General features: G+C 29.5%; 2 protein-coding genes across 2 annotated transcripts; both read right to left on the bottom strand.

The window, feature by feature from the left end:
• Positions 1 to 333: 333 nt before the first annotated feature.
• LOC132041667 (uncharacterized) lies at positions 334 to 2794 on the bottom strand. The gene is made up of 3 exons (XM_059432378.1): positions 2285 to 2794; positions 1283 to 1512; positions 334 to 732 (listed from the first exon to the last, which is right to left on the bottom strand). Exons 1-3 carry the CDS (start codon positions 2664 to 2666, stop codon positions 454 to 456), a joined length of 891 nt encoding a protein of 296 aa, XP_059288361.1. The 5' UTR covers positions 2667 to 2794; the 3' UTR covers positions 334 to 453.
• Positions 2795 to 6192: 3398 nt separating this feature from the next.
• LOC132041647 (uncharacterized) lies at positions 6193 to 8633 on the bottom strand. Its single transcript, XM_059432352.1, is given in 4 exon segments — positions 6193 to 6469; positions 6471 to 6629; positions 7463 to 7692; positions 8215 to 8633. Coding segments are annotated over 4 exon segments (891 nt in total). The 5' UTR covers positions 8594 to 8633; the 3' UTR covers positions 6193 to 6346.
• Positions 8634 to 12319: the final 3686 nt, after the last annotated feature.

The following is a 12319-nucleotide window of genomic DNA, read 5'->3' as shown; positions in this document are numbered from 1 at the left end:
AAACTCCGTGCCTAGTCAAACTATATCACATTAATAGGACGGAGGGAGTATAATGGTAGAAAGAGTAAATAGTTTTGGTGGTATGAAAGTAAAAGGGGCATGAAAGAGTAATTATTTTATGTGTAATGGACATTAATGTTCTTTCCCCAGAAGGAAAATGAGATTCCTGAGTTCCTTCCTTCACATTAAAACACAATTCACTCCTTGCCATCCCATTTCAAGAATAGGTACATAGAGGGAAACATTTCATAATTATTTATTTGAAATAGTTAACAAAAAAAAAAAAAAAAAACAACAACAACAACAACAACAAAAAAATAGTAAGTACAAATATAATACACAATATAACTTTGTTTATAACGTTGTCATTTGTCCGGATATTTTTTGACCACCATAGGCAGAAATGCTATTATAGAAAGGTCTGACTTACTAGTGTTCATCAAGTGGCATAAATTACAGAGAAGAAAAAATAGGGAGGCCAGGTAGAGTGTAACCAGCATCAACAATGAATATATTGCCAGATACATAATTGGAAGAATCATGGACCAAATATCGCACTAGTGAAGTTAATGCAGGATCTGTAGTGCCAAAAGTTTTCAGAGGAACAGTTCTTGTTGCAACATTTTTTAGCCAATCTTTTTGCACTAATTGCTCAGTGATCTCTGATTTGAAAAGCCCTGGAGCTATTGCATTCACTCTAATGTTGTCTTCCCCCAATTCTAATGCCATTATCTGCAAATTTCATAAAGAGCAGTATGATTTCAACTTCCTCATTCCATAAATTTTTAAAGGATTAAGGGTGTGTTTGGTATGACGGACATTATCCTTCATAAAATCTTTTTCAGAAAATGGCTTATTTTCTGAAAAATATTTTCCTAGAAAATGTTTTTCGGTGCTCTAGTTGGAGACCCGAAAATATATCTAAAAAATCATCCGTTAAAGATTGATAATAATATTAGCAAATTGGATAGTGTTTGATTAAAAATTTTGAGTATTAAAACTTGATAATAATGTCTTACGTGTTGGTTAAAGCATTGATATGAAGTGACACCTAAAGATGATTGACAAGAAAAATGACTTCCGCCCAAAAGTGAGGAAAGTCATTTTCCCCTTTCAGTAAAAAAATATTCTCTAGCAACCAAAACACCAAAAATTGACTTATATTCTAAAAAATATTTTCCTAAAAATATTTTCTTTCGTACCAAACGCATCTAGTTAGCAACTTATCTTATAATTTTTTTCCTTGGGTAAGATGATTTTTCAAATTATGTTAGGTTATAACCTTCGTCATAGAATCCATGCCAGCTTTGGAGGAACTATAAGCAACACACCCACGCATTAAAGCTCTATTTAAACCAGAAATTGATGAAATATTTATAATGGAGCCTCCTCTTTTTGCAGCTTGCATGTATCTTCCAACATATTTAGATACCAACCAAGATCCTGTCAAATTTGTCCTCAAAGTGTTATTCCACTCTTTCTCAGAAAGATCCACTGCTGATTTTATTCCACCTATTAACAAAGTATATTCACATTATATGTAGAGTTGCCGAAAAAATATACTGCATATATAGAACATGTGTTAGAAGTATGTTGGAATCAACGTTCATGAGTCTAGCTAGACAATCTACTGAGATAAAGATGCGTGTCAAGAACGTAGACGAGGTAGGATAGACAGTTGGTTCATATCTAATATGGGTCATATATGGATGGTAGCTATAGAGTCTGCAACTCTCCCAAGGTTCCCTCATTTGAGATCTCTAGGATGAGGAGTAAAATCATGAATTTTCTAGGATATTATCAAGGATCTCACAGAAATCTAATTACAGCACCTCTCCAAATAAATGCTAAGATAAAAAAGAACACAGGTATAAATAGTACAACTAATAATTCTTTTTTGATTATGCATAAACCGTTTAATCCCCTTTGACGTAAGGGGAGATTTTATTTTAGTGCGAAGGGGTTCAAAAATTGTTTTAGGTTACAGGTTCAAATCTTAGGTGTACAGGTTCAAATCTTAGGTGTGCCATTTTAATATTTTTTGAAATTCCATTATATGAATTTTTGGCTCCGCCACAAGTGTCAGATATGAATGTTTTATGAATCTCCCACGGAACTAATCACTTTATTTTATTTAAAAGCAAAAAAAAAAAAAAAAGAATTAGATTAAAAATTTCTTTCATTTCTCGTTAATTAAGGTTTTTGTCGTACTTATAATAGCAGTCCTCTAGCCTATCAAAACTCGTGCTTTTACTAACCAAGAAAACATGCATTTTGTACATACCTCTAACACCAGCATTGTTAATAAGAGTATCAATGTGACCAAAAGCATCCCAAGCTTTTTTCACAGATGCTTCAATTGTTGGACCATCAGCAGTAACATCAAGTTCAATAGCCACAGCTCTAACAACATGAGAATTTGAACTTGCCATTGTATTAATTTCATCACAAAGTGATTTCAACCGGTCCACCCGACGAGCAGCTGCCACGACTTTACAGCCGGCCCTAGCTAGGTCAAGGCAGAATTCGCGGCCGAGCCCTCCCGATGCTCCGGTGACAAACACCACTTTGCCTTCCAATTGTAGCCATGGCTCCAATTGATCAGCCACCTTGCTCTTTTTTTGAAGAGATGGCTCAACATTTTCTTGTACTTTAGTAGCTTTCATTGCTTTCGGACTTGCTGGGAAATTTTAGGTGTTTATTGTATATGATGGGTTGTGATCAAAGAGGTGTACATTTATATAATTCAGCTGTAAAAATTGAATAGAGGCCATACATTTTCTGCTGATTAAATAAACTAGAAAAACGTGTTTCATATGATGAAGCTATAATTCGTACTATTAGGTAATGTGATCCTTATATATGTGGTTGATAGGTTCTAGCAAGGTTGTAAGGTAATACATAAAACTGGTACAGTTCTTGTTTAGTTTTTTCCCAAATAAAGGCCCCGTGTGCTATATACTGTAAGTTTATTTAGTGAAACAAAATGAAAAATTGAATATGAGTTGTAGTGTAACTACTCTTTAATATAATCTTCCCACATGGTTGGTAAGAGTAAATTTGTTATAAATATATTATCAACTTGTAAATCTTTTAATATTTGATATAAATGGTTGGTAAATTCATGATCTTTGATATATACATATATACCAATCCCGGATCTTATTTTATAAAATATAAATGCTTTTACAACTTTTATATTTAAAGTTTTTTTCCATATGATTTGGAATCCCAAATCATGACTTTTTGGATGATTTGGGATTTCATCTCTTGAGATGAAATCGCACGTACTTTTAAAAAAGTACTTTTTTTTTATAGAATTTGTAATCTTATGTTTTGTAAATAGAAAAACTATCATCACGTTTCGTGGGATTTCTATATATATATATATATATATATATATATACACGTATTTATCCTTCCGAAAATTCATATATCATGAATTCAATTATTTATCAAATATTTAGTTATTAGGTTAAATATATACATATATACCAACAAATTAATTAGGTTTTGGATTTCATCTCTATTTTTATAAAAAAAGAATATAAACTTTTTATAAATAAAATTTCTCAAATGATACCTTCAACTTTTATATATATAATATTATATATATATATATATATATATATATACGTACGATTTGGAATCCCATTTAATCAAATATTTATTAAATGAGAAATTAATTTTTTTACCTTACATTTTGATTCATTCTACTATAAAATTCCCTTTACTAATGCTTCTTTTCTTCCATGATTAGATCATTCAAACGTAAAAATTAAATTTCAAATTAAATCTTCTTTTAAAAAAACACGATCAATCAACATCCAATGTTATGAACTTTTTTTATTGATTTCGTATTTTTTACGATGGATTTGTAATCTTATATTTTGTAAATAAATATCAAAATTTGTGTGAGTATTTGATCACGTTTTAGTAAATATTTGAAGTTTTCAATATTGATTTCGGTTTTATTTACCCATGTATTTGATAATATATATATATATATATATATATATATATATATATTTGATGTACATAAATTATCCTTCCGAAAATTCAATATCTCCTCATAGAACATACACAAATACATATATTTTTTATTTTCAAACCCTAAATATTTCTCTCTCCGTTCAATTATTTATCAAATATTTAGTTATTAGTTTTTAATTTTTCCCCTTCATTTTAGAATTCATTCTACTATAAAAATGAAGAAAACATAGTAAATTTGTACAGAAAAATCATGGTATAGAGAAGACAAATTAATGATGATAGGTCCTTTTAATGGTAAAGATTGTATTTTTAGTTTTTGATCCTTGTGATATCTACAAGTCACATCAAACCTGTTTTTTTGTGATTTGATGATAGGGTTAGAGGTGAAAAGTTTAAAAGTATTATCAAATTTCCCTATTTAATTGATTATATATAAAAAACATATTTTTTAAAAAGAATTATACAAATACTTTTTTTATTTTTTTTTTATAAAAAAATATTTTCCATCATAAATTAGACAAAAGTGTCATAATGTTTGAATCTATTTGAACATTTTCCGAAATATGAATTTAACCATTTTCCTTTGCACTTTTTACTTCCTTTGTACCATTAATTCCCTTTTTGGCCCTCCCTATTTTCTATTTATCTTTTATTATTTATATTGATTTTCCTCTTTTCTATTATTTTATCTGTGATCTCTAGTGAGAACACACAAATAGAAACTTCAAAATCCCTTAAATTAAGTATTTCTCTTAATCTCAAATCTGTGAGTATTTAAATAAAAAAACTTGGGTCTCAATGGGAATTTTGGATTGAGATCAAAATTCATTTTTTTTATTTATTTATAAATTCTTTTTTTATTACTCCATCCGTCCATGTTTAAAGTTTGACAAATGATAATATGAATTTGCATACTTAATAATAAAAAGTAAAATAGGTATAAAATAGTAAATTATGTGATAATAACTTATAAAAATGGACATATATTTTTAATATAATTGGGGTAAAAAGGATGGAGGGAGTGTATTATAAAAAATTCTATAATTGTAAAATTCAATTAAAAGTATTAAATTGTGATGGAAATAAATTTGAAAAAATATGAAATTTATGATTTATTTTTGAAAACTTTGTAGTTTATCTTTTTTCCTTTAAAATAATTGAAGAGTTTTTCTATTATTTTTCTTATAAATATTTTATTAGTAGTTTTGGTTGATTTTTTAAATTTGCTAAAATATGAACTTTTGTTTTTTAATGATTTTCCTTGTTTAAGATGTTAATTATGCTCGTTTGTAATTTTCATATTTGCAAATAAAAACAAAAGCCTCAAATATCGAACAAACTCTGACATTTGGAATTTACGAAAACTTTGAAGAGGAAAAATATAACACGTGGGTACACCTTGATTTCAAAATAATGTTTCAATAATATGGTTTGGTTTTTGCCGTTGCAGTTTGATTAAACTGAAAATGTTAGCCATATAGCTAATATATTTTGTTTTTATTATTTTGGCCCACCTCTATTTATGTTAAAGATTGTGCTTTACGTTGGCAGAATTAAAGTTTCTTGGAGGATACATGCATGTGGTTGCTCTACTTGTTTTACTGTCTTAAGTTTGATTGTAAACTACGAAGTAATAGCCCAAGGTGAATCATGGCCACTGAAGATTAGTTGTAGGCGAGTAGCCACTCAAGTTTAGTTCTAATAGCATGCACTTTTGGTATCTCAATTATCAGCAAATTTAGTTTTTGATCCTTGTGATATCTAATTAAGCATATCAAACCTGTTTTTTTGTTAAAGTGCAAACACTTTTCATCTTTTTGCTTGTGACTCTTTCCAAGTTTACCGAATTATCAACCATTTCGCTATTTAATTGATTATATATAATATTAAGTATGCATTGTTATTTGTTACTCAATAATTAGAGGGCATAGTTTCAAATGTATTCTTAATATAGCACATTTCTTACATAAAGGGACCAAAATCGCATATCTGTATTACTTGAAGGCTAACTATGCTTAGTCAGATATCATAAGGACCAAAATAATAATGTATGAATAACTAAATGACCAAAAGTGTTATTATACCTTAATTCAATAAGTGAAATAAAATATGAATTTAACCATGAGATTATTGGATTTTCTCATCTTTTCATTTTGAGATTTAAAGCAACTACTCAAAAATGAGATTCATGAATTTCTTCGCATTAAAAGGCAATTCTATATCAAGAATAGGTACATGATAGAATGTATACATATACCATATTCCCACTAAATAAAACTAACAAGCACTACAACAACAAAAATACTTGGTCAATAACTAATATAATAAACTATTCTTCATCAAGTGGCATAACTTATAGAGAAGAAAATATGGGGAATCCAGGTAGAGTATAACCAGCATCAACAATAAATATGTTGCCAATTACATAATTGGAAGAATCATGGACCAAATATTTGACTAGTGAAGTTAATGCATGCTGGATCTGTTGTACCAGAAGCTTTCAGTGGAAGAGTTCTTTTCGCTACATTTTTTAGCCAATTCTTTTGCAGTAATTTCTCAGTAATCTCTGATTTAAAAAGCCCTGGAGCTATTGCATTCACTCTAATGTTGTCTTTTCCCAACTCTAATGCCATTATCTGCAATTTTTCATGAAAATGTCAATGTATGAGATCTCTTAAGATGGGAAAGCAAGATATAATATTTCATTAGGATAGATAGTTTTCTTAAAGAAATTAATTAGAAGCATCGAATGTGATAGTCAAAGAAGAAGGAAAAATTCTAAATGGGATTGAAAAATTCATGAAGAGTTAACATGTGTCATGGCTCAATCAGCCTGAAAATACTCTTAACATGGTCAGATATTATCTTCTTTAGTCAAGCTTGTACGATTTTTTTCAAAATGCCTGAAACCATTAAGGGACTTTATTCAGATATTCTCCCCGGCCCATCACCACGATCTATAAGTCTCCCTCTCATACTAAGTTCAAAGTAGCTCATTACCACAATTATTCAGAGATTCACTGTGTGCCCCCACTTGACCGAAAATTTATGGTTGAAATCTAGAGTTGTGCTTCATGTGCGTGAACATCTCCAAGCTACCTTTGGCATGATAAAGGTACTAAACTGAGCCCCACGACATCACTCTGTCATCTTCATACTCATCTCATCGAATCATATTGGTTTTGATACCAATTGTTAGGCTCAACTGGCCCCAAGACACGCTTAACAAAGTGTTTGTTCGCTAACAGCATTAAGAGTATCCTTATACTTTATATATATAGCTTCTCGATCTTTTGTTCGCTAACACCATTAAGAGTATCCTTATACCTTATATATAGCCTCTCAATCTTTTCAACTATCAACGTTGGATTTTATTCGAACACCCAATAATATGCATGATTATATTTCATTTTTTTCCATTTCAAAAAAGTTAAAGCATTCATCAACATATATTTTGGAAGGAGGTTACCTTAGTCATGGAATCCATGGCAGCCTTGGAGGAACTATAGGCTGTAACCCCAGGCACTAATACTCTACCCAAACCAATAGCAGATGAAATATTAATAATGGAGCCTCCCTTATCTGCAGTTTTCATGTATCTTCCAATATACTTGGAAACTAGCCAAGCTCCTGTCAAATTCGTCTTATAAGTTTTACACCACTCTTCCTCCGAAATATCCAATGCTGATTTTGTTCCACCTATATATTAAAAAAGTAGGGTCAATTCATAATGTAATTAAAGCAGCCTCTAAAATTTATCGATAGTCTAAATTTAACATACGTCCTACATAAAAGGATCAAAAGCAATAACTAAACCAATAACTGAGGGACCAAAAGTTCACTAGTTATTCTTTATCATGAGTTGGGATGAAGAAGTATTGCATTTCCTCCTATTCATCGAACATTTAGAGCTAACCTATATTGAGACCTTTCGGAATTTAAACTTAATAAGTTTAACGTTTTGAGTTTTTTTTTAAAATATACGGGTTCAAAATTTAATGTTTATACTACTTTTAAGAGTTTATGGCATATACATCAATGATTCACTCCTAAAAATCTAGGTCCGTGCAACGGCGTAGCTACATGCAAATGAAGGGTCTTCAGTTGAAAATTCTTTGTTGGAAAATTATAGTGTATATAAAAAATATAACTAAATATATAGATTAAAAACTACCATTAATATACACACACATATATATATCAATCATTGTCTGTACGTACCTCTAACACCAGCATTGTTAATAAGAGCATCAATGTGGCCAAAAGCTTCCCAAGCTTTCTTTGCTGATGCTTCAATAGTTGGACCATCAGCAGTAACATCAAGTTCAATAGCCACAGCTCTAACAAGATGTGAATTTGAACTAGCCGTTGTATTAATTTCATCACAAAGGGACTTCAATCGGTCCACCCGACGAGCGGCCGCGATGACTCTGCAACCTGACCTAGCTAGGTCAAGGCAGAATTCGCGGCCGATCCCCGACGATGCACCGGTGACAAACACCACTTTGCCTTCCAATTGTTTCCATGGTTCCAAATGGTCAGCCACCTTGCTCTTTTTTTGAGTCTTAGGCTCAACATATTCTGGTATTTGTGTTGTCATATTGGGCTATGGGACTTGCTAGGAGTTTTTTTAGGAGTTTATTATTATGCATGTGATGGTTCTAATCTAAGACGTGTATATTTATAGGATCAAAGGTGTAAATATTACTCCCTCTGTCCCAATTTATGTGGTACTATTCAAATTTCGAGAGTTAAACTTTAAAATTTTGATGTAAATTCGGATATGAAATCTTTAAGTCTTTTGAAATGGAAATTATATAAAAGATAATGTAAGTCACAATAATTAATAATTTAAAATATTTAAAAGAAATATGTAGAAATAAAAAAAATATAAAAAAAAAGAGTTGTTTCTCAAAGTCTCAAAGGTACCACATTAATTTGGACAATGGAAGTACTTGGAAAATCGAGAATGGGGGAGAATAATTATTTTCAAAATTGAATTGAGACGTGTACGTTTTTCCAGATGTCTATGATGCAGAATTGGTCTGGTTTTTACATATAGATGTCATATAACATGTTATAATTATATTTGCTGTCTAACGTTCTATGGGTTGATAGGTACCGGCGGCCAGGTTGACTGGTAAACATACAAACACTGATTTCTTTTGGTTTTATATTTCAAAATAAGAACCCCCCAACCCCCACACCACCCCATCCCATCCCCACCCTATAAGCTTCAAATAGGAAGAGCAAAAGAAGTATGGATAATTAGCATCATAAAATAGACGTGAACAAAGGGCTAAAGCTTTTTAAGTTGAGTATTTAGCAAAGTAAATATACAAAGGTTGGTTTGGAATACAATTTAGATTGTTTAAGTTATATTTTTTCTCATAAATATGAAAAACTCATAATTTGTGAAAACTATCAAAAGTTCTCTAATTCTAATTACACAATCTTACCAAATGAGCAAATCATTGTTTATAAAAAAGCATAAAACTCTACAAGAAGACCTTTCTATAAAATACAACATTTATTGATCGAACTTTAGTTCAATAAAAGAAAATTAAACACGAGTTGTAGCGTAACTACTCTTTAATATAATCCTTCACATGGTACGGACAATCTCGTCATGCCGAACATGCATTTCTCGATCAGAGTTAATATAAATATGGTTGGTCGGAGTAAATATGATGGCAGATATTTTTATGGATCTTTTCAAATAAAATATAAATTTATGGATCAAGTTATACATTTAAAAAAAATTGATATCACAACTTGGAATTTAAAATCAAACTTTTTGGAGAATTTGGGATTTGAAATTATGATTTAAGGTTGAAATTAAATTTTTTATATAGATTTTATAAACAAACGCCGATATTCAAATCAAAATATGAAACTGAGATCTCAAATCCTATGGCCAAACGCCCACTAATTAAGAGTTTAAGACAGTAACGTCCCTGAAGATTAATGAGATGACACCATAGTTTTTTTTTCTCCTTTTGGGAGGAACAACAACGTTAATTAATTCTTCTTTATCTACTTATTATGAGACAACAATTTAATAAACCGTTGTACATTTACTTGCTTTACGTACATTTATGAGTTTTTTTTTTCTTTGTTAGTCCAGAACCATCACTTTCTCTACATTAGAGAATTAGTTTCTTCCATATAATCACTTATTGAGTGTTAACATATAATTTTATTAAAACTAAGCACTTACATGATCATACAAAAGTATTAAAACTGCTAGTAATAAAAAAAAATGTTACAACAAATTAAATTAAATAGTTGCTGCTTTGCTCAGACTAGCTACTCACTAGCTATACAGACTAGTGGTAGCCTTATTGGTTAAATATATATGCATTCAATATCCACACCATTCGTTTCTTTTTTAAACTTCGACCCCATCAAATAACCGAAATACTATGAAATGAAACAGAGAGATCGAGTGCCATATTTAATTTTACACATATACTTTGTGTATATTGATATCTTCTAACTTACTGAAAATGGTAATACTTTCTCTGATTCATTTTCTATGGCGTTATTTGACTGAAAATAAAGTTTAATAAAGAAAATATAAACTTTGACCCGTACTAGAAGTACTTTTGAATAGAGAAATATATAAGTTGTAACGTATTATAATGTGTAAGAAATTTCACTTTAAAATAAATGCAGAAAATTTTGTATAATTCAAATGAAAAATAGAACAATGAGGAGAGTTAATATGGTTGTGTGCGTTCTGTCAAAAAGTGAAAGAAAATTTATGACAGAATCCTTATGAAATCTACAAATCAGTTGTTCTTCAGTAAAATACTCAATGACAAAACCAGCAGCTTTTTTCATTTTTTGCTCAAAAAGTTTGCTCGCCATTAATATATATATATATATATATATATATATATATATATATATATATATATATCAACACTTTTATAGTATATCTATGTATATGTAGTTGTATTTCGATAATGATAATACACACACACACACATATATATATATATATATATATATATATACACGAAGCATGAATTTTGTGCTCCATATCTAAAACTTTATTATATTCGTGTTTGCTAAAAAAATTTATTAATACTTTTTAAAAGAGAAGACTTGTTTAAAAGAAAACTATTTTCCTTTCTTTGAGATAAAACAATAGCAATATCTAAGCATCAGTTGATACTTTCAATTTTAATTCGATTAATTTAAAGGTGTAAAATACTTATTATTTTTTATCAAATTTTGATTTGGATAATTCTAATTCAAATTATTAAATTAATTTTACATGTTCAAAACGAAACAAAGTAGAAATTGATTTTCTATTTAAATGAAGAAATGCTATTTTTTAATTTTTGATAAATTTTCTCGGTTTAGTTCATTTTACTTGTCATGTTGTATTTTGCATGATTTTTTAAGGAAACGTGAATTAGAATTAGAATTTGACTAATTTACCTTATTCATTATTTGATCTCCATTTGATATTAATCTCTTTTCACATTTATTAGAGTAAGAATAAAAATGAAAAAGTAATTAAATTCTATCTTATTTTAAAATATAAATATTTTAAGTATATTTATTTTAGTAATCATAACAAATAAATGACATGGCGGAATAGCAAATACAGCAATCAAATATCTAGATTATATCTCAGGCTAATATAAGAAAAGAAAGGAAATTGTATGCATTTGCCTACTAAACCTTTTGAAGAAAAACAATAATATGGGTTCCATGTTTTTTATTGTGCAATAATTTCATTTGCTCCCATTAATGGGTTAATACACATGTAGCAATGAATCCACTATTATTTACTTGATGTGAATACTTTGAGAATTACATGAATATTGTTTGATTTTTTAATATATGGGGTGCACTTTTTTTTTTTTTTTTTTACATTGCTTGTTTTTTTAATATAGGGTTCACTTTTTTTTTCATGAGTTTGGAGAAGCTGGGGTCCACCTTTTTTTTTATGAGTTTGGAGAGGGTGGGGTCCACTTTTTTCCTTTTTTTTTTTTAAAACTATATAGAAGCATTTTTTTTTTAAGAGTGACTGACGTCGAAGCATGGGTAAACCGATGCTTCTATATAGTAGAAAAATAGAAATATAATAAAGTATTTTTATCTACTTTTTAAAAGAGTTGGTAATATAAAGTATAAAATGTCATATTTTTGCCCTTAAATAAAAAGTGGGTGGGACCACAAAGAATCTTTTTGCCCTTAAATAAAAAAGTGGGACCAAAGGACGGACGATGATGTTGCTTATAAACTGGCTCTCTATATAGTAGTAAAGTAATGTATATAATGTTCAAAACACTATTAATATAACATT

Source organism: Lycium ferocissimum, unplaced genomic scaffold (assembly GCF_029784015.1).
Source record: "Lycium ferocissimum isolate CSIRO_LF1 unplaced genomic scaffold, AGI_CSIRO_Lferr_CH_V1 ctg11, whole genome shotgun sequence".
In the NCBI taxonomy this organism is placed as follows: Eukaryota; Viridiplantae; Streptophyta; class Magnoliopsida; order Solanales; family Solanaceae; genus Lycium; species Lycium ferocissimum.
The sequence above is the reverse complement of the archived record's forward strand: the minus strand, read 5'-3'. Positions and strand labels throughout refer to the sequence as shown.

What these genes read in the sequence shown, in the direction of transcription:
- LOC132041667 (XM_059432378.1), bottom strand. Translation starts at nt 2,666, where the DNA reads ATGAAAGCTACTAAAGTACAAGAAAATGTTGAGCCATCTCTTCAAAAA. An exon ending in TAACAATGCTGGTGTTAGAG is followed by an intron (nt 1,513 to 2,284) that starts GTATGTACAAAA and finishes CTTTGTTAATAG; the next exon opens with GTGGAATAAAATCAGCAGTG. An exon ending in GCATGGATTCTATGACGAAG is followed by an intron (nt 733 to 1,282) that starts GTTATAACCTAA and finishes TGAAATTTGCAG; the next exon opens with ATAATGGCATTAGAATTGGG.